This window comes from Bos javanicus, chromosome 15 (assembly GCF_032452875.1).
Source record: "Bos javanicus breed banteng chromosome 15, ARS-OSU_banteng_1.0, whole genome shotgun sequence".
NCBI lineage: Eukaryota > Metazoa > Chordata > Mammalia > Artiodactyla > Bovidae > Bos > Bos javanicus.
The window spans coordinates 43,245,318-43,267,955 of NC_083882.1; the positions used below are offsets into that span (position 1 = coordinate 43,245,318).

At 40.5% G+C, this 22,638-nt stretch overlaps 1 protein-coding gene across 4 annotated transcripts in view; it reads right to left on the bottom strand.

Annotated features, from left to right (window-relative positions):
- ZNF143 (zinc finger protein 143) overlaps positions 1-22,401 on the bottom strand; it is a 67,151-nt gene extending 44,750 nt beyond the window's left edge. The window contains exons 1-7 of one of the 4 annotated variants that reach the window (XM_061440830.1): positions 22,303-22,349; positions 6,110-6,153; positions 3,700-3,818; positions 3,288-3,380; positions 2,367-2,450; positions 1,759-1,842; positions 318-514 (exon numbers count right to left, since the gene is read on the bottom strand). In XM_061440830.1, the coding sequence (XP_061296814.1) occupies positions 318-514; positions 1,759-1,842; positions 2,367-2,450; positions 3,288-3,380; positions 3,700-3,811 (570 nt within the window). In that variant the 5' untranslated portion in view covers positions 3,812-3,818; positions 6,110-6,153; positions 22,303-22,349. Of the gene's footprint in view, positions 1-317; positions 515-1,758; positions 1,843-2,366; positions 2,451-3,287; positions 3,381-3,699; positions 3,819-6,109; positions 6,154-22,302 lie in introns of all 4 variants that reach the window. The other 3 variants (XM_061440828.1, XM_061440827.1, XM_061440829.1) reach the window with 3 other exon arrangements.
- Between the last annotated feature and the right edge of the window lie 237 nt (positions 22,402-22,638).

The following is a 22,638-nucleotide window of genomic DNA, read 5'->3' on the forward strand; positions in this document are numbered from 1 at the left end:
TTTTTCTTTTAAAGAAAGATAAAGAAGCTGAAGCTCCAGTACTTTGACCAACTGATATGAAGAGTCGACTGACTGGAAAAGATCCCGATGCTGGGAAAAATTGAGGGCAGGAGGAGAAGGGGGCAACAGAGGATGAAATGGTTGGATGGCATCACCGACTCAATGGACGTGAATTTGAGCAAACTCCAGATGGTGAAGGACAGCGAAGCCTGATGTGCTGCAGTCCATGGGGTTGCAGAGTTGGACATGACTTAGTGACTGAACAACAACAAAAGAAGCTCTACCTGGGATGTTCTTGACATCGTAAAATGCTATACCTTTGCTGCGTACTGTTCCAAAGCACTGATGGTGTCGGGGTCAATGGCGGCATCCCCAGTGTGCAGACCTGCCACTGTCCCATCAGCTTGAATTGCCAAGATGGTGTCAGACTGTGGGACTTGCACTGCATGGTGGATGTAAGCTGTGGTGCCATCTTCCAACTGAACTGCCTGTAATGCACTCTGGTCATAACTATCTGAGGGAGTGGAAGAGAATGGCATTAAATTAAAGGTAGTGTGATAAACAATTACATGTTTAAAGGAAGCAGGGAATGAAGTTTTATTGAGCAGCTACTATGAGCAGGGCCCATGTGCTTTATGTGTGTATTTCACTCAATCTTCACAATTATTCTCTAAGGTGGGTATACTTATCACCCTATTGTACAAATGGCAAACTGAGGCTTGAGGAAGTAAAGATACTTTCTTAAGACCCAGGAAATAAAAAAATAACAATTAACAGTTAAAAGCATTATGCAGAGAAACTAGGATCTGAACTTGTCAGTATGACTCCATGTTTTTTTCCCTCTAAATAACCATTCCAAGATGCACACAGCATTGTTAAATAATAAATCTAACCAATTACCTGTGATCAACTTCCACTGCTAAAGAAAAAAAAAGTCAGAGTTTACTTTTCCTCAACTTTAATAAATTTACTTACAAATTAAAATATTCTAAATTTTTAAAAGTTTCTTTCGTTGATTTCACAACTAAACAGTTTTTAAAACATTTACAATCATTCTATAATAAAATATTTTATAAAATAATGACAATAACTAATATTTATTGAGCATTTACTTGGTGACAAATATTGTTCCAAGTGCTTTAGATGTTTGTATATTTTGTCCTTACAACTACCCTATGATGGGGGTATATATTATAATTTTCATTTCAGATGATGAAACTGAAGTACAAGAAGGGTAAATAATTTGCTCAAGGGCACACAACTAAAAGACAGCAGATCCAGACTGGAACCCAGATAGTCTGGCTGCAGAGCTGTGCTCATTGCTCCTATGCATTTCACCTCAATCCTCTGGTCTCCCCTACAGAAAGTTAATACTCATGAACATTTTGCCATATTTACTTTAGATAATTTTAAAATTTTTATTTAGTTTTAAGGACCAACCCAAGGGGCAAAGGACCTTGCTAAAGACAGTACATTTAAAAGGAAAAAAAATCCACAATTTAGCTTTCAAGTGTTTTAATTTCATATTTTAAAAGCAGCCTCTATTTGAAGTCTTTCTAGGAATCAGGGTTTTTGCTAATCCAAACTGCTACTGGACCATTATGAGAGTTATATTAGATTGTGCCAAAATCTGCCATCTTATATTTGAGAGAAGAATTCTTCTTTTACATAACACCATTTCAGCAACTAAATAAAGGTCTTATTTTTCCCACACCCCACTTCTCCCTTGTTTTATTCAAATGTTCAGAGCTAATTTACCTTTGGAGGTATGGTGAATAAATGCTGTCGTTCCATCTTCTAACTGTACTGCTTGCCCATCCTCTAAACGCAAACTGTCCCCTGCTCAAAAACAATGCTTACATTTAGATCCCACGTTATCCAAGTATATGCTGATAGTTCAGCAGCAACAGAGTCAATAAACCGTTAAATACATCATACAAACCTACGCTTGCTTTAAGGATACTTGAATATAAATAATTTCAGCAAAGCTGCTCTGAATAAGTGTTTAAAGGTAAAAAGATATTTACAATACCTGAGAAGTATATACCAGGGGAAAAGGAGAATTGAAAGAAGGGATAAAAAAGAAGAAAATAAGAAGACATGTAGGATTTAGCTCAACTAATAGAAATATTCACTTAAAACTGTTGCCCATTTATCTCCAGAGTACAGTCTAGTAACTTCTTTTCTATTATGTCTGAGAGAAAGTCTCAAGTTAAAATAGTCTTTAGATCCTCTCTTTGACATCTACCCATCTCTCCTTTCAGAAGGAAGACTAGAGATCAGGACCAAGTTAAAGTAGTAAGAGGCAGCTGGAGGCAGAAAATACTGAAGTATGAGAATCAGGAAGGAGAGTATCAAATACTTACTAGTTTTAGGTATGGGTACATGTTGAACATAGGCAGCAGAACCATCCTCCAACTGAATGACCTGACCATCTATGAGTTTTCCATCTAGAAACAAAAGATTTAAGCCAATAAATTAGCACAAGCAAAAAATTTCAACTTCATACAATTTCAAAATGATATCAACTATAAAAACATACACTACTTAAGATCATGTTCATCTTGCTTCTTCCCTCAATGTTCTGAGGCAATTCAATAACACATCCAGTGATCCTACAGAAAGCAGAAAAGCCTCCCTCAGCCATCCTTCCTTCCCTCCAACTTTCAATTAGTTCAAGAGGAAGAGTGGCTCATCATAGCAAGCGACATGAGTCAAACCTCCATATACCTTTCAGAGCCACTTAGGAATAGGGACCCTGACCACAGCAAAGCTGAAACTGGGAAGACAGAGAGATATATCAGTGCATGCAAGGCTAGTTGTCATTCTTATCTTTGGGGGCTACAAGTCCCTTGACTATGCATACATATATGCTCAGCAGGTTTCCATAAAAACAAGAAATTTGAGAACTAGGCTATTTCTTGGCACAAAGTAAACACTGATTTAGAAACAATGTTATAAAAGCAAAACCAAATGTCTATTTTATGCATATTTTGTAAAAACATTAAATAGTAATTTAAAGTGATAAAGGTCTTACTGATAATAGGTCAATGACACTAACCCTCTCCCTTTCCTCACTGCTTCTGATAGAGTATGTTCCAAATATCTCAAAAGGTTTCCTCAAATTATCAAAACAAAATTTAAGTTAAATTGAAATGACTTAAAATTACCACATGCAATATAAGTGTCTTTAGGAGGGGTTAGGAAAAAGTATAACTGCTAGGTATTCCAACTCTGAGGTTATGAATTGCTGGTAATAACCAAGGGGCTGTATATGAAGCACATACCTTTAGAATTGTGCTGTATATAAGCAGTAGAACCATCTGCAAGTGTGACTGCTTGTAGGCTTACACCTTCCATGTTTTCTAAATTGTCACCATCTATTACAAAACGAAAGTTATTTTCTTTAAATAACTATCATATGTGCATGCTGTTTAAGTTTTTAAGTAAAAATTAATCAAAAGGCAGATTGCTTAACTTAGACTCAAGTGGACTTTCTTAAAGCATTTACAAAAAAATATTTCTAACCCTACTGTACCCACCATCCACACCAAGGTAAAAATGCTCATAAAAAGGCTTAGCTTTGTGTTGCCTTTAGCTAAGGGAGGAGGAACAAAGTAATCACAGTTGTGAGTTTCCATTTTCCCTTAAGATAAATATTTCCAAACCCACATGATCCCTTCAAATAAAACTGCTCACCTGCCACAGTTACTGCCTCTGTCAGACACAGGGTAACATGTTGAGCCTCCATTCCTCCTCCAGGAAACTCTGTCATTCCCTGAGAATCTCGATTTATCTGGGCTAACAACATTTTCTACCTTGAAGAAAAATGCAGGTATTAAGAACAAAAAACAATGTATTTACGAAATAAAATCTACAGAGAATATTTATGAACTATAAAAAACTGCTAAGGAAGTTAAAGAGTGTTTTGAAATAAGCTGAAATTTCACTTAATATGCAGGGTAAGAGTATTAGCCGAAAGTCCAGAGCATGCTTTTAATAATTCATCAGAAAATTACTGAACACACTGACAAGTCTTGCCCATCAGTTCTGTACCATGTCTAAAATTCCTGTAAAACCCAACATTCTTTGGGTTTAACATGTTGAATACTCCCCCTTAGAATCCATGAATGTACTGAGTCCATTCTGTTGACAATCTTCAGAAATCTATCCTGAATCTGGCCACTTCTCACAAGCTTCACCATTACCTCCCTGATCCAAGCCACTACCATCTCTTACCCTGAGATGTTACTGCAACAGCATAGTAATTGGTCTCCCTGCTTCTACTGTGACCTCCTTCACAGTCTCCTATCAACACGGCAATCAGACTGCCCTTTTTGAAGAGAAAAGTTAGATCTTGTCTCTCTTCTCAAAACTCTCTGATGATTTCTCATCAAAGTAAAGCCAAAAGTCCTTATGCTCGCCTGTGAGGCCAATGGTCTTGCCCCTATTTTCTACTGCTCTACATCTCACTCATTCCATTTCAGCCACGCTGGTGCCCTTGCTTTCCCTCTAACATAGTGGATGCTCTGCTGCCTCAGGACCTTTACATTTGATGTTCCTTCTGCTTGAAACAGTCTTCCTGGTATCTTCATTATTACTCTCGTCTTCTTCCAGTCTTTGTTCAACAGCACCTCAATGAGAGCTTCCTTATTTACCTCACTGCAAACTGTATCACCAACCCTCAATGATGATACACTCTATCCTTCTCCCTTCCTTTATACTTCCGCACAGTACTAATAAATGGACACTACATGATTTACTTATTTTGTTTCTTATCTATTTCTCCCTCTACTAGAATGGACAGGGACTGTTATCTGCTCTCTGCTGACTAAAGTGCCTACAAAGTCCCTGGCACATAGCACACAATAGGTGCTGAATAAATGGATGCACGAATGGCCCTTTAACCAATCTTCACCATAACCCCGTCTCCCTTTTCCCACCTCCAGGTCTCATAACTTCTGTGGGCCTTGAGTTGTCTCTAACAGAAGTTGGGATAATTTAGCTGCCTTAAGCCAGGGAACTGGACCAGAGCATCTCACGAGGAACTTTTCAGGTCTAAAGATCTAATTTCAGCTGTCAATATTTAAAAGGGAAATATACAAACATTAGTAATATTTTACAATTATATTTATGTTTAGGACTAGAAGATTTTCATTTTATAAACACTATAAACTGCACCTTCTTTGGATTAAAGCCAAAGACTATGGTTTAGACTCACAAAAAGCCAGTCAAGGGCTGACTTCTCAGGGATTCCTGAAGTATTTATAATCTATATCTGTTTATAAAGCAAATGGAAACTTCAATTATTTCCTTGCTACTTCTAAGGACTAACAGAGAAGCCTCAAAGTAATAATGGTACTCTGCTCCCTGAGTTTAAGACTGGGACAGGCTCATTTTCAGAACAAGTACAGTCACTATACAACAGAAATAAGACAAGGAAATGGAAGGGAAAGCACCTATAAAAATGTAGTAAGTACTGCATGATTTTTACAGTATACATCTAGAAAGTGAATTTTGAAAAAGGCAGATTACAAGTTAATTCGGGTCATAATATCAAAAAATGTCCGTTTGACCATAACTCAAGCATTTGTCCTTTTCAATTATTTATAAATCTCCAAATTACTACATCAACAGGTAACTGATAAAGTCCTTTCTTGTCTGAAAGCTGGTCAAGTGTTACATTTCTTTAGGAAGGCTTCAGCACCTATAGTTTCTATCCTAATTGAAAAAAATCTACATTAACTCAAAGATGAAGAGTCAGCTGATTCCTGGACACAAATTGCTGGCAAATACACTTGGTGGTAAGGGATTCAGAAGAGATCAAATGTGCACTACAACTGCCAGAGATAATAAGTGATGTCAGGTCACAGCCCATCTTATTCTCAAAAAGACTCCGTGATACAACTACTGCCCTTTGTTAGAAAATGATCAAGTAGGGGAAAATATGATAGTGAATAAATGAAATAAGCTAGAGTTAAAAACTCTATAGTTACTCACACCATATTCACATTCATGTCATGATTGTGCATCAACATTTTCAGATAGTGTGTAAATAAGCATGTGAGAAGGGCTTCCCAGGTGGCTCGGTGGTAAAGAATCCACTTACCAATGCAGGAGATGCAGGCTTGATCCCTAGGTTGGGAAGATTCCCTGGGGAATAAAATGGCAACCCACTTCAGTATTCTTGCCCAGGAAATCCCATGGACAGAGGAGCCTGGCAAGGTTGCAAAGAGTTGGGCACAACTGAGCACGCACACACAAGCATGTGAGATACACACGATATCTTCAGAAAGAGCCACCTTGTGAAAAGCAGGCAATTTACTGTGCTTTAATAATGAAACATGGACCAAAATCAGACACAGGGAGGCTGTGATGGGGCACAACAGGAATCTCAAAGGAAGACATACGTAAAGTAATAGGTTCCTGCCTTTCTGGAAGATGATGATCAATATTACCATAAGAAAAGAAAATAAAATACATTTACGAAGTGCAGCAAATGTTATATCCAGAATAAAGAATTTCTACAACTCAACATCAAAAAACAATAACCCAAATAAACATTGGACAAAGGACTTAATAGAAATTTCTTCAAAGAAGATAAATGGCCAACAAAGATGAAAATATGCTCAATATCACTAATCATCGAGGAAAGGCAAATCAAAACCATGATTAGATATCACCTCACAACTGTGAGAATGTCTATTACCAAAACACAAGGTAAGTGTTGGCAAGGACATGAAGAAATTAGAACCATTATGCACTGTTGGTATGGAGAAGGCAATAGCACCCCACTCCAGTACTTCTGCCTGGAAAATCCCATGGATGGAGGAGCCTGGTGGGCTACAGTCCATGGGGTCGCAGAGTCGGACACGACTGAGTGACTTAGCAGCAGCAGCACTTTGGTGGGAATGTAGAATGGTGCACGGACGAATGCTCAGTCACGCACTTATCATAACACTTATCACAGTGTACTTTAATTACCTGTTTTTCTCCAGAGTAGAAGCAGTGTATATATAGTATGTGCACACATGCTCAGTCTCTTCAGTTGTGTCCGACTCTTTGTGACCCTATAGACTGTAGCCTGCCAGGCTCCTTTGTCCATGGGATTCTCCAGGCAAGAATACTGGGGTAGACTGCCATTTCCTACTCCAGGGGATCTTCCCGACCCAGGAATCAAACCCAAGTTTCTGGCATCTCCTGCAATGGCAGGCAGATTCTTTACTACTAGCAGCTGCTATTGAAAACAGTATAGAAGAAATTCCCTAGCAGTCCAGTGGTTGGGACACTTTGCTTTCACTGCCAAAGGCACAGGTTCAATCCCTGGTCAGGCAACTGAGATTGCCACTCCACAAAAAAATAATAATAATAATGAAATAAGATAAAAACAACAACAACAAACAAAAAAGACTGTTACTCCACAAGCTGAGTGGCACGGCCAAACAAATCAAAACAAAATAAAAACAGTATGGAGATTCCTCAAAAAATTACAAATAGAATTTTACCATATGATCAAGCAATCCCACTTCTGGGCATATATCCAAAGGGATTAAAAACAGACTCTCAGGAACTTCTCTGGTGGTGCAGTTGTTAAGAATCTGTCTGCCAGTGCATGGGACAAGGGTTTGATCTCTGGTCTGGGAAGATCCCACATGTGGTAGAGCAACTAAGCCTGGGCACCACAACTACTGAGCCTGTGCTCTAGAGCCCGGGAGCCACAACTACTGAGCCACGTACCACAGCTGCTGAAGCCCAAGCTCCCTAGAGCCCACGCTCCACAACAAGAGAAGCCACCGCAATGAGAAGCCACACAATGCAACTGGAGAGCAGCCCCACTCACTGCAACTAGAGAAAAGCCCTCATAACAACGAAGACCCAGTACAACCAAAAATAAAAAAATAAAGAGAATCATGCTTCCCACATTAAAGAAAATTAGTAATTAAATACTAGCTGACTTCATCCCCTAAAAAAAAAAGAATCAGAGTTTCCTCAGTGGTCTCAGTCTACATCAGACCAATATTTTAAAATTTGAAGCCCTTAGATATCTCAAATTTGGTGTAAATTGTGAGATACAATTATTATCATGAATTATTATGAAAATATAAATCTAATGGTTCAGGTGTAAGAGTAAGGACTTCAACTACAAGTAATCTTTATCGTAGTAAGAAATGATACAAAAAGAAATCTAGACTAACAAATCCTAAAGACTTTTTGCATGAAGCTACAGAAACCAGACTCATTTGAAAAGACCCTGATGCTGGGAAAGATTGAAGGCAGGAGGAGAAGGGGATGACAGAGGATAAGATGGTTGGATGGCATCACCAACTCAATGGACATGAGTTTGAGTAAACTCTGGGAGTTGGCAATGGACCAGGGAGGCCTGGTGTGCTGCAGTCCATGGGTTCACTAAGAGTCAGACACGACTGAGCGACTGATCTAACTAACAAAAACCAGACCTTCAGAAATTGTCAAACTCCAGTTCTAACCTCAGGCTGGTTCCACCTACACACTTACCAGAGAAGTCCCGCCTTTCTATTACCTGGTCTCAATTACAAATTTTCCTTATGAACTCACTAATATACAAAGTGCTTCTTCATTTAAGCGTGGTCATTTGTGCTCCATTTTATGACATCTCCTACCCTGGAATGAGGAATCTCTTAGTATAGCAACATAAAAATAGTAGGCTATTCTGTAACTTTGTAGTTTGCTGATTCAGTTACACTGCTTTGATTAACCTTTGTGAAAAACTGTTTTTAAATCTCTTCAGTTTTATTTAAATATTAATATACCCAGGGAGTAAGCATGTTCCGTGGATGCAATGTAATTCAGTTAAGCACAGAGTAGTTAGAACGTGCTAATAAATGAGGTAGTTTTCATAGGCTGTACAGAATGCTAAAGGGTAAAATGGAGGGACAGAGCTTATACTACCAATTTTAAAGAAGTAGGATATCCTAGTGGGTGGGTAAAATGTTGAAATGGAAGGCTTTACGAAGTTCCAAGAACATTCAGAAATGAAAGATTTACAACAGACTGGCAGGAAGCTGAGATGAGGCCTGGAGAAGTAAAACTAAAATATGTGTGAGAAAAAGCTGTGAGAACAGAGACAAGAATTTAGAAATGGACATCTAGGTCTAGTCATCAGAAACGTCAATGTTGGCGATGGTCTGCTCTTAACTGAACCACTGATATGAAAAAGAACCTAAAAAAAAATCTCTCTCAAACCTCAACAATGCGGTACTAACAGCAGAGCTTGATAAGGGCATTCCTGCATAGTTCAGTTTACTAAGCATGCCCTGGCCTGCCTGCACAGAGTCTACGGAGTTTGAGGAAGTGTAAGTAGCAGGAGAGAGGTTCTGATATATTCAAACTCCACTTCTGACTGTGATCATGCATTGTATTTTATTTCCCTCAAGATAAACACTGCTGCTAAGTCGCTTCAGTCGTGTCCAACTCTGTGCGACCCCATAGACGGCAGCCCATCAAGCTCCTCCATCCCTGAGATTCTCCAGGCAAGAACACTGGAGTGGGTTGCCATCTCCCTTTCCAATGCATGAGAGTGAAAAGTGAAAGTGAAGTCACTCAGTCGTGTCTGACCCTTTGCGACCCCATGGACTGCAGCCTACCAGGCTCCTCCGTCCATGGGATTTTCTAGGCAAGAGTACTGGAGTGGGGTGCCACCACCCTCTCCGAAACAGTTTATGTTAATATTTTATTATCCAAATTGCTCATCTTGTCATAAGTAAGGGAAGCAAAACATTGTGAGACAATTATGAAAATTACAGAGCATTCCTGACATACAACTGCAACAAAATAGGTCCTTTGTACAAAAAGTACACGGACTAAGACACTAAACATAAATAGTAAACACACCTCTAGTCAGAAATAACTTTGCATAGGTCTCATATTTACAAGGCATTTTTCAGATCTAAAAACTTATTTGATGGAATAGTCCTGAAGCGACATAAAAGTTCTTGGGCTCTTCCAGCCTCTTCTGAATCCCCAAACCTGTCCCGAAAACTTACATTTCTTTGTTTCCTCGTGGCAACTATTTAAATATTTTCCATTTGTCTCAACTTCACCCCCTCTTCTGCTATCCCCCCACTCTGTCTCCTTCAGGACTTCAATTAATCAGCTCTCACAGAAAATAAGTCATCAAAGGAGTTATCTGCCAATAACCCTCCCTTCACTGCATTTCTGCATGTTTCTTCCTTCTCTCCTACCATACTACTTTCCTATAAGGTAAGGCCAATTCTTCAACCTGTACTCTGCATTTCATTTGTCTTTCCTCCACAGGGATTTCATGGACCTCTTCTGTAAACAATTTCCCTCTCTCCCCGTTTCTTCCCATCAATAACTTAAAAACACAACAAAAAAACAAAACAAAACAAAAAACTCACCTCTGACTCAGCTACTTGTTCTCTCTTTCCTATCACAGCTAGATTTCCTTAACAGTTGTTACTAACAATGCTTCCTAATTTCCCACTGCCATCCATCTGATTTCTGTCCCTAAGAATGGAAACTCTCTGGTTGCTCACTGATCTCCATTTTAACATGAAGTTCAATGGCCATTTCTAGGCATGAATGAGAAATGAAAATATTCATCCACAAAGAGACTTATACAAGAATGTCCATAGCAGCTTCATTCATAATAGTTCCAAGCTGGAATGAACTCAAATAAAAGAAACGATTAAAAAAAAAAGTTGTGGGGAAAAAAAAAAGTTGTGATAAATTCATACAATAGATTATTACCTAGCAATAAAGAGAAACAAACTATCAGTTCAGTTCAGTCCCTCAGTCAAGTCTGACCCTTTGCGACCCCATGAATCGCAGCACGCCAGGCCTCCCTGTCCATCACCAACTCCTGGAGTTCACTCAGACTCACGTCCATCAAGTCAGTGATGCCATCCAGCCATCCCATCTTCTGTCGTCCCCTTCTCCTCCTGCCCCCAATCCCTCCCAGCATCAGAGTCTTTTCCAATGAGTCAACTCTTCCCATGGGGTGGCCAAAGTATTGGAGTTTCAGCTTCAGCATCAGTCCTTCCAATGTACACCCAGGACTGATCTCCTTTAGGATGGACTGGTTGGATCTCCTTGCAGTCCAAGGGACTCTCAAGAGTCTTCTCCAACACCACAGTTCAAAAGCATCAATTCTTCTGCGCTCAGCTTTCTTCACAGTCCAACTCTCACATCCATACATGACCACTGGAAAAACCATAGCCTTGACTAGACTGACCTTTGTTGGCAAAGTAATGTCTCTGCTTTTGAATATGCTATCTAGGTTGATCATAACTTTCCTTCCAAGGAGTAAGTGTCTTTTAATTTCATGGCTGCAATCACCATCTGCAGTGACCTTGGAGTCCCCAAAAATAAAGTCTGACACTGTTTCCACTGTTTCCCCATCTATTTCCCATGAAGTGATGGGACCAGATGCCATGATCTTAAGTTTTCTGAATGTTGAGCTTTAAGCCAACTCTTTCACTCTCCTCTTTTACTTTCATCAAGAGGCTTTTTAGCTCCTCTTCACTTTCTGCCATGAGGGTGGTGTCATCTGCATATCTGAGGTTGTTAATATTTCTCCCGGCAGTCTTGATTCCAGTTTGTGTTTCTTCCAGCCCAGCGTTTCTCATGATGTACTCTGCATAGAAATTAAATAAGCAGGGTGACAATATACAGCCTTGACATACTCCTTTTCCTATTTGGAACCAGTCTGTTGTTCCATGTCCAGTTCTAACTGTTGCTTCCTGACCTGCATATAGGTTTCTCAAGAGGCAAGTCAGGTGATCTGGTATTCCCATCTCTTGAAGAATTTTCCACAGTTTATTGTGATCCACACAGTCAAAGGCTTAGGCATAGTCAATAAAGCAGAAATAGATGTTTTTCTGGAACTCTCTTGCTTTTTTGATGATCCAGGGGATGTTGGCAATTTGATCTCTGGTTCCTCTGCCTTTTCTAAAACCAGCTTGAACATCTGGAAGTTCACAGTTCACGTATTGCTGAAGCCTGGCTTGGAGAATTTTGAGCATTGCTTTACTACTGTGAGATGAGTGCAACTGTGCGGTAGTTTGAGCATTCTTTGGTATCACAAACTATATACACATAAATAACAGTGTATAACAGTAATAGTGATGAATCTCAAAATTATTATGCTGAGAGAAGTAAGATAGACACAGAGCAGTACATATTGTATTATTCCATTAATATAACTTCCAAGAACACCAAAATTAATCTACAATGTTAGAATAAAATGTGATTGCAAAGTTAGGGGACTGATTGGAAAGGGGAACAAGGGAATTTTCTGTGGTGATGGATATGTTCTATTATCTTCTTTTGAGTAATGATCATCTGGATGTATACAACTGCCAAAACTCATCAAATTGAACATAGATGATTATACCCCAAATTTTCAAAAAGTTTTTTTAAATGACCAGACATTATAATATTGATATTTAAACATTAAAAAACAGTGTGATGGATACTTTTCTGTCTTTGATACCACTGACCTTTATCTCTTTCTTAGAATATTCCCTTGCCTTGGCATCTACGACATCTACATGTTCTTGGTTTCCTCCAACTTCCTAGCCAATCCTTTTCCATTTCTCCAATGTATTCCTAAATGTTGAGAACCTGCAAGTTTGCATCCTCATTTGTTTTTTCATTTTATGCACTTTTCCTTTTGGAATATCATATCCATTCCCATGGTTTCAAAGATCTCTAGAATGTACAAGCTTTCTAAAACTATCAAGTCTTTCCCCTTAATGGCTCCTGATTTATTTATCTAGCTGCTTATTGGCCTTGATAACATTCATGGTCCACAGCCACCTCCATCTCAAAACAGTTTGCCATAAAATTCTACTTTTGTATTTTCTACCTCAATGATAAATGCAATCACTACCCAGTAGTCCAATCCCCCTTAATCTCCAATCACGAAAAATGATCACTTTACCTCCTAAATATCTGTCAAATGCATTCACTTCTATTATTAGATGGTCTTAATTCAGGACACCATCACCACTTGGGTTATTACATCAGCCTCCTGAAATCCACTTTTACCCTCCTCCAACCTGATCTCCACAGCACAGTCCAAGTGCTTTCAAATCCAATCAGAGCATTTCTCTGTCATAAAAACCTTCAAAACTTTCCCACTTACCCATAAAGTCCAAATACCATGCATGATTGGGGTTCTACTAACTTCTCTCATACAATCATCCTGGTTTGCCCAACACTGACAAACTTCCCAGGTCATGGAACTTTCATTTCTGTTTTATTTCTCTGGGGGGAATTTGTTTTAAAATTGGGATAGTTTCCAGTTCAAGACAGTGGAGTAGAAGGTGTGTGCTCATCTCTCCTGTGAGAGCACCAAAACTGCAACCAGCTGTTGAACAACCATCAACAGGAGGACGCTGGAACCCACCAAAAAGATACTCCACATCCAAAGACAAAGAAGCCACAGTGATATGGTAGGAGGGGCACAATCACGATAAAATCAAATCCCATACCCACCAGGTGGTGATCCACAGACTGGAGACCAGTAATACCAAGGAAGTTCTCGCACTGTTGTGAAGGTTCTGAACCCCACATCAGGTTTCCCAGCCTGGGGATCCAACAAAGGGACTGGAAATCTCCATGGAATCTGGCCTTGAGGGCCAGCAGGATTTGATTATAGGCCTTCCAGAGGACTGAGAGAAACAGAGACTCCAAGCTTGGAAGGCACAAACAAAATCTTGTGTGCACCAAGACCCAGAGGAGAGGAGCAGTGGCCACACAGGAGACTGAACCAAAACCACCTGCTAGTGTTGGAGGGTCTCCTGTAGAAGCATGGATCGGCAGGGGCTCGCCACAGGGACGGGGGCACTGGAAGGTCCCGCTTGGCATAAAGCCTCTTGGAGTTCACCATTAAGTCTACCATAGAGCCCACAAACCCCAGGGCTGGATCGCCTCAAGCCAAACAACTACCAGGGATAGAGTGCAACTCCACCCATCAGCAGATAATTTGATTAAAGCTTTTCTGAGCAAGGCCCTGTCCACCAGAGCAAGACCCAGTTTTTCCCATTCATCAAGAAGCTGACATAAACCTCTTAGCCTCATCCATCAGAGGGCAGACAGAAGAAGCAAGAAGAAGCACAGTCTCACAGCAGCTATAACAAAACCTATTATTACAGAAAGTTAATCACGATGCAAAAGCAGCAAGTTATATCCCAGATGAAGGGACAAGAAAAAAATCCCAGAAGAATAACTAAATGAGGTGGAGACACGCACCTTCCAGACAAAGAATTCAGACTAATGATAGTGAAGATGATCCAGGATATTGGGAAAAGAATGGAGGCAAAGATTGAGAAGATGCAAGAAATGTTTACCAAAGATCTAGAAGAACTAAAGAATAAACAGAGATGAATAATACACTGCTGCTGCTGCTGCTAAGTCACCTCAGTCGTGTCTAACTCTGTGCGACCCCATGGACAGCAGCCCAGCAGGCTCCCTTGTCTCTGGGATTCTCCAGGCAAGAACACTGGAGTGGGTTGCCATTTCCTTCTCCAATGCATCAAAGTGAAAAGTGAAAATGAAGTCGCTCAGTCGTGTCCCACTATTAGCGACCCCATGGACTGCAGCCTACCAGGCTCCTCCATCCATGGGATTTTCCAGGCAAGGGTACTGGAGTGGGGTGCCATTGCCTTCTCCCGAATAATACACTAGAAGGAATCAATAGCAGAATAACTGAGGCAGAAGAATGGGTAAGTGAACTGGAGGACAGAACCGTGGAAATCACTGCCACAGAACAGAATATAGAAAAAAGAATGAAAAGAAATGAAGACAGCTTAAGAGACTTCTGGTACAACATTAAACACACCAACATTTGCATTACAGGGATCCCAGAAGACGACTTCCCTGGTGGCTCAGACAGTAAAGCCTCTGCCTACAATGCAGGAGACCAGGGTTCAATCCCTGGGTTGGGAAGATCTCCTGGAGAAGGGAATGGCAACCCACTACAGTAGTCTTGCCTGGAAAATTCCATGGATGGAGGAGCCTGGTAGGCTGCAGTCCATAGGGTCGCTAAGAGTCGGACACGACTGGGCAACTTCACTTTCACTTTTCACTTTCATTCATTGGAAAAGGACATGGCAACCCACTCCAGTGTTCTTGCCTGGAGAATCCCAGGGACAGGGGAGCCTGGTGGGCTGCCGTCTATGGGGTCGCACAGAGTCAGACACAACTGAAGCAACTTAGCAGCAGCAGCTGAAAACTTTCCGAACATGGGAAAGGAAATAGTCAACCAAGTCCAGAAGCACAGAGTATCCCAGGAAGGATAAACCCAAGGAGGAACACACAGAGACACACAGTAATCAAACTGACAAAAATTAACGACAGAGATAAAATATTAAAAACAACAAAGGAAAAACAACAAATAACATACAAGGGAATTCCCATCAGGCTATCAGCTGATTTCTCAACAGAACTCTACTAGCCAGAAGGGAATGGCATGATATATTTAAAGTGATGAAAGGGAAGAACCTACAACCAAGAATACTCTACCCAGAAAGACTCTCCTTCACATTTGATAGAGAAATCAAAAGTTCCCAGACAAGCAAAAGTTAAGAGAATTCAGCAGTACCAAACCAGCTATCCAAAAAATGCTAAAGGAACTTCTCTAGGCAGGAAACAAAAATGAAGGAAAAGACCTACAGAAAATAAACCCCAAATAATTAAGAAAACAGTTAACAGGATCATAATATAACCTTAAATATAAATAGAGTAAATGCACCAGCCAAAAGACATAGACTAGCTGGGTGGATGAAAACATGTGCATATATGCACTTCTACTTACCATGTCACCAAAACTAGGACCTAACAGAAAAATCTGTAATCACTTTTTAAAATCCAGCTACATATCAGAATTATCTTGAAATTTCTTGAAAAATACAAATGCTCAGGTATTGCTTTTACCTCCATAGCGCCATGTTTCTAATGAGCAGTCATATTTAAAAACTGGACTACATGATGGACTTTTACTTTTATCTAGTTTGTTTCACTTTTTATATTTCATCTTCAGTGTTTCCATTTAGTTTATGTTCTCCATCTCTTTTTTGATGTTCTTTCTCAAGTCTTTATCAAGTATAGTAGAAAAGCTTTTGTATACATATATATATATATATGTATACTTTATATTTTTTAAAATGTACGCATTTTTGCCTAACTAAAAAAATATGACATTTTTATTCCATTTGTTTGACTTATGAATAGAATACTAGATTTCTAATTAAAAAATAGATACGCAACAAAGGTTTACTGCATAGCATAGGGACCCATAGTCAATATCATGTAATGCCCTATGGTGGAAAATAATTTCAAAAATAATATATGTATATTTGTATAACTGAATCACCTTGCTGTGCACCTGAAACACTGTAAGTCAACTACACTTCAATTAAAAAAAAAATATATATATATATATGTATATAGAAGAATAAATAATTAAAAGGGAAAACAAATTGGAATAGTTTTGGGCAAGGGCTTCTCTGGTAACTCAAGACAGTAAAGAATCTGCCTGCAATGCAGGAGACCCAGGTTCCATCCTTGGGTTGGGAAGATCCCCTGGAGAAGGGAATGGCTACTCACTCCAGTATTCTTGCCTGGAGACTTTCAGGGACAGAGGAGCCTTTGGGCTACAGTCCATGGGGTCACAAGAATCAGACACAACTGAGTGACTAACACTTTCAAAGGCAAAACAACTTGGAAACTATTTTAGACATAATAAAAGACTGAGCATTGAATAAATGTGTAAACGCTAGTGGAAGCCAGAGCTCTCGTTAAGGAAGAAGGGAAATGCAAATATGGAATAAGGGAAGAAAAGAAAGAGCTCTGTGGAATGAGCTGGAATTGGAGGTACTGGTGTGAACTCAATCTCTTAAATGTGCTTACGTGTGTATACACAGGCATATCCTACTTTGTTCTCATTTTGCTCCTTTCTAAGGTAACTATTTTTCTCCATGGTTCTAAACACAGAAAAACCACCCACAAACTGGCATGACTGAACAACTAACACTTTCAGCACATCAAGACAAGTTGGTCACTCTATCCTCCAGTCTTATTCTAGCACAATCTCACATTCTACATTCCAGCAACACTGATTAAAATTCTAGTAGTTAACGATACTAGAATCATTTAATCAGAGAAGGCAATGGCACCCCACTCCAGTACTCTTGCCTGGAAAATACCATGGACGGGGGAGCCTGGTAGGCTGCAGTCCATGGGGTCGCTAAGAGTCTGAAACGACTGAGCGACTTCACTTTCACTTTTCACTTTCCTGCCTTGGAGAAGGAAATTGCAACCCACTCCAGTGTTCTTGCCTGGAGAATCCCAGAGACAGGGGAGCCTGGTGGGCTGCCGTCTATGGGGTCGCACAGAGTCGGACACGACTGAAGCGACTTAGCAGCAGCAGCAGTATCATTTAATAATATTAAGATGTAAATAATTAAAAATTTTAATAATGACAACTTATCCTTCCAAAATACTATGTGCCAGGCATTACTACTAATTCATTTAATCCTTCTAGTAATCCTATGAATTAAGTATCATTTAATCACAGTTTTACAAATGAAGAAAGTGAAACTCAGGTTAAATGATGTCCTTAACTTCACAACATAAATGGTAAAATCACCTTCTAACCATTTGACTCTCTACATGAGCCACTCCGGCCCAAGATGTCTCTTGCATCTGGGCTCTGAACACTGCCATTCATTCTCTCAAGGATACTCTTCCTTCTCTGTTTGCTGCTGCTAAATCGCTTCAGTCGTGTCCAACTCCGTGCAACCCCATACACAGAAACCCGCCAGGCTTCCCTGTCCCTGGGATTCTCCAGGCAAGAACACTGGAGTGGACTGCCATTTCCTTCTCCAATGCATAAAAGTGAAAAGTGAAAGTGAAGTCGCTCAGTCGTTTCTGACTCTTAGCAACACCATGGACTGCAGCCTACCAGGCTCCTCCGTCCATGGGATTTTCCAGGCAAGAGTACTGGAGTGGGTTGCCATTGCCTTCTCTGCCTTCTCTCTTTACTTGGCTAAATTCTTCAGATTCCACTGGAAAGTTTTATCTCAACTCCCCAAACTGGGTCTGAATGCTTCACCTGTATTTCCCAAGACACTGTGTCTATACCCTTACCATAACACTTACCACAGTATACTTGACCTGTTTTTCTCCAGAGTAGAAGCAGTGTATTTAGAGCATGTGCACGCGTGCTCAATAGCTTCAGTCACATTTGACTCTTTGTGACCCTATGGACTGCAGCCTGCCAGGCTTCTCTATGGGATTCTCCAGGCAAGAATACTGGAGTGGGCTGCCATCTATGCTCTCCTCCAGGGGATCTTCCTGACCCACAGACCGTACCTGGGTTTTCTGCACTGCAGGCGGATACTTTACCACTGAGCCACCAGAGAAGCCCATATTTATAGCAACCAGTTACTAAAACATACAATAGTATCTAAGGAGAATTCACCTATTGATAGACTAGAAAGTATGCGTTATACCCAGGAAGGAATACTTACAAGACATGGTATATAGGATTATACTTAAGAATAAGGACTCCTGAGCCAGACTGCTTCACACTCTCATTGACCACACATTATCTATGTGACCTTGGGCAAGTTACTTAAGCACACTGTGCCACAGTTCTCTATCTGTAAGGCAGGTACTTCACAGAGGTACTGCAAATAAAAATCGCTTTTAAGAGCACGTGGCATTACATGTATGTTTGCTATTAATGAGCTTCCCTGGTGGCTCAGAGAGTAAAGAATCCACTTGCAACGTGGGAGACCTGGGTTCCATCCCTGGGCATGGCAAAGTACCCCAGTATTCTTGCTTGGAGAATCCCCATTGACAGAGGAGCCTGGCGGGTTACAGTCCATGAGGGTCCCAAAGAGTTGGACATGACTGAGTGACTAAGCTGCTTATCAGTAGTTTAAAGCTAAACGAGAAGCTGAATGTCTGTCTTATTCACTATTTTCACCTACTACATGCAGGATCTTAGTTCCCTGACCAGGGACTGAACTCAGGCTCCCAGGCAGTGAAAGAACTGAGTCCTAACTACTGGACTGCTAGGGAATTTCCGTCAAGTGGTATTGCCAGAGGAGGAAAAAACAAGAAAAAGTTTCAGAGATGTGTTATTCAAGAGAAACTTTCCTCTTGTTCATAATTTTACTTTTTGAAAATACCTTTACTAAGATACAATTCGCACACCATAAAATTTATCCATTTAAGGTGTACAAGTCAATGACCTTAAGTATAGAGTGTACAAATATTATCACAACCTGAATTCAGAATATTTTTATCACCAGCAAAAGAAAAGCCTATCTCCCCCTTCCCAAACCCATAGGTAACCACCAATCTACTTTCTATTTCTACAGATTTGCTTATTCTGGACACTTCACATAAATGGAATCATAGCATATGGTCTTTCGTGACTGTCTTCTTTCACTTAAATAATGTTTTCAAGGTTCCTCCATTAAAAAAATTTTTTAAAGCTAAAAATAAAAAATTTCAATCTATAAAAATGCTGAATCACTGTTATATGCCCTAAACAAATAAAATGTAAATCAACTATACTTCAATTTAAAAAGAGAAAAAAATTTCCTTATCCTTATGAAAGTTTTTTCCCTCAAAAAGAAGACAAAAAATAATTTCTAAGGGTGATTTAAAATAATTGACTTTAAAAAATATATATTTACTTATTTATTTTGGCAGAGCTGCCACATATGGAATCTTAGTTCCGCGAACCAAGAATTGAACTCAGGCCCCCTGGCGTACCAAGTCCTAATCACTGGACCACCGGGGAATTTCCATAAAGTGGTATTTTAAGTACAAAAAAATGTAGTTTGGAGTTAAAAGGCCTGTGTCTACACATTAATGGATAAGTTATTTCCACAGAGTACAGAGTTCCCATGGTGGCACAGTTTTAAAATAGGATTAAATTTATTGGAAACTAGACTTTTTATTTCTCTGAGAGGGAGGGAGATTTTCAGTATAGATCCATCTTAAAAACAAAATCATTTTGATAGTACAATACACTGTCTTACAAAAGCTATCCTTAAAATGCAAATTAAGCATAGAAATCAGCAATGAAACAACTCAACTCTTTAAACAATCACTATGTCCTGAAATAAAGCCAAGTGCAAAAAGACTAAGAACTGGGTAAAATCTCAAATTAAAAATAAAAACAAGGGCTGCCCTAGTGGTAGAGAGGCTGACTCTGAGTTCCCAACGCAGGGACCCTGGGTTTGATTCCTGATGGGGAAACTAGATCCCACATGCTGAAACGAAGGCCCAGGGCAGCCAAATAAATAACACATATATAAAAACAAGAACTATATAAGAACTTCAAAATTAAGTAATGATAAGAACATCAGGACTCAGAAAGTTCTCATGTGTAATCATAAACTGTACCTACATTATAAATATTTAATAACAACTAAACTAACAGCAGAGGGGACTTCCTGGTGGTCCACTGGCTAAGACTCCACACCCACAATGATGGGGGCCCTAGTTAGATCCCTGGTCAGAGAAATCAATTCCACACATTCATGATGTAACTAAAAGATTCCACATGCCACAACTAAGACCCAGAGGAGCCAAATGAATAGATAAATAATAAATATATGTGATTGTTTATAGCAGCATTATGCATAATAGCCAAGATAGAAGCAACCTGAAAGTCCACATGAACAGATGAACGGATAAATAAAAGGTATTATGTGCATGCAATGAAATATTTGGCAATAAAAAGAAATGAAGTACTCATACATGCTCTAACATGAATGAATCTTGCAAACATGCTAAGTCAAAGAAGCCAGTCACTAGAGCCCACATACTGTGTGATTCCATTTTTATGAAACACTGGGAACAGACAAACTTGTAGATTAGTGGTTGGTGAAGGAGCTGTGTTATGGGGAAATCGGGAGAAACTTAGTGGGTACCGAGTTTCTTGGGGGGTGATGAACCTGTTTTAAAATTTTAGTAATGGTTGCACAACTCCGTGAAAACATTAAACCTACCTAATTGCATTCTTTAACGGGGTGAATTGTAAAGGTCTGTATATTCTATCAATAAAGTTGTTACTTTTAAAAACTAAAAGGTGGCTATGGAAAAAATAGGCAAAGTATTTGTACATTAAATAATTTCCAAAGTAATCAAAATACACTTGGGTAAAATTCGTTACTATCTTACCGAAACTTTTGGATGATTTCATTACCTAAGTCTCTTACTAACTTTTGGATGATTTCATTACCTAAGTCTCTTACTAAACACGTAATAACGAACTGGAACTATGCCATCAGCAAGGGAAAATATTAAATATTGCACAGATTTTTGTTAACTACAGCAAAACTACTGGACGCTTACAGCTTCTAGTAAGATTCAGGACAAAGGCGACAACCTCGAAATTACAGTTTTTCACATGTCCACTAGATTATACCAGCTGACTACAGACACACTTCCAAAAGCTTAAACTGATCTTAAACTTATCATCAGTTTGGCAATCCTTTTATCACTTTTTACTTAACTTCTTTAATGAGTAAACAATGTTACAAAGAGCAAAAGGGGAGAGAATACTGATGGACGTTCCACAATAAATGTTACAAAGCAACGAAGGATTCGTTCACTTTTCACCAAAATCGAGAAAACAGAATGATAAAATCAGTAATTTCCAATATTCGATATTAGGCTCAACGACCCCAATTTTTTTTTTTTTCCCAAGTTAGGGAAACAAGAAATGTGTGCATGGTCGGAGCGGGAGGAAATACTGGGGGCGATCTGCAGGCGGGAACCCAATCGGGCCCTCGGCCAGTTCTGCCGCCGGCGCCCCAACCGGGGCCTGGTGCAGACCAGGGCCCAGCGTCTCAGCCAGAGGAGCTTCGCCGCGGCGGCGCCTGGGGACTCGCTCCGCGCGGAGGTCAAGCCGAGAAGCGCCGCCAGGCTCCCGAGGGCTCCACCCTCCCCTCTTTCACTCCCTCCCCTCGGCGGTCCCCTGAGGGGAACAGGCGGGGCGCTACCCGACGAGCCTGGGGGGAGGGGGGGGTGGTTTACGTCCTCAGAGAGAAAAGCTCCGCCGCCCCAGAGTGGCGGCCGCGGGTTATTAATAAACTCCGCTTCTGCCCAGACGCAACTACCGCGACCGGCCGTAGGATCGGCAAGGCCTGAGATGGAGGCTGAGCAGCCGGAGCCAGAGCCCGGGCCCAAGCGGGCCCGCGCCGCCGCGCTGAGGGCGGCGGCCGGGCGGAGAATAATGCACACTGGGTAAAAACACATTTATATACGAACCTCCGAGAAAATTTTCCAACAATTCCTTCGTCCGACCACCATGCACCAGGACAGGAAACAGCCGCCCGGCCCCCAGGCCCCGCAACCCGCATAGTAGCTCTGAGGCCCGCCCCCAGCCTCCATTGGGCTGTCATTACGTCACTCACTAGACGCTTCCTGCCTGCCATTGGCTCAAATTAAGGCGACGCGAAAGAAGACGGCCTTATCCACGCCCCCTTACCTGACGTCAGCCTCGCCTGGCCTTACAGCCAGCGACTGAGTGGCTGACCCAAAGTGCGGAACCAAAGTTCCTGCTTCTGACTGGTTGACAGAACCGCTCATCCCAGCGCGACAACG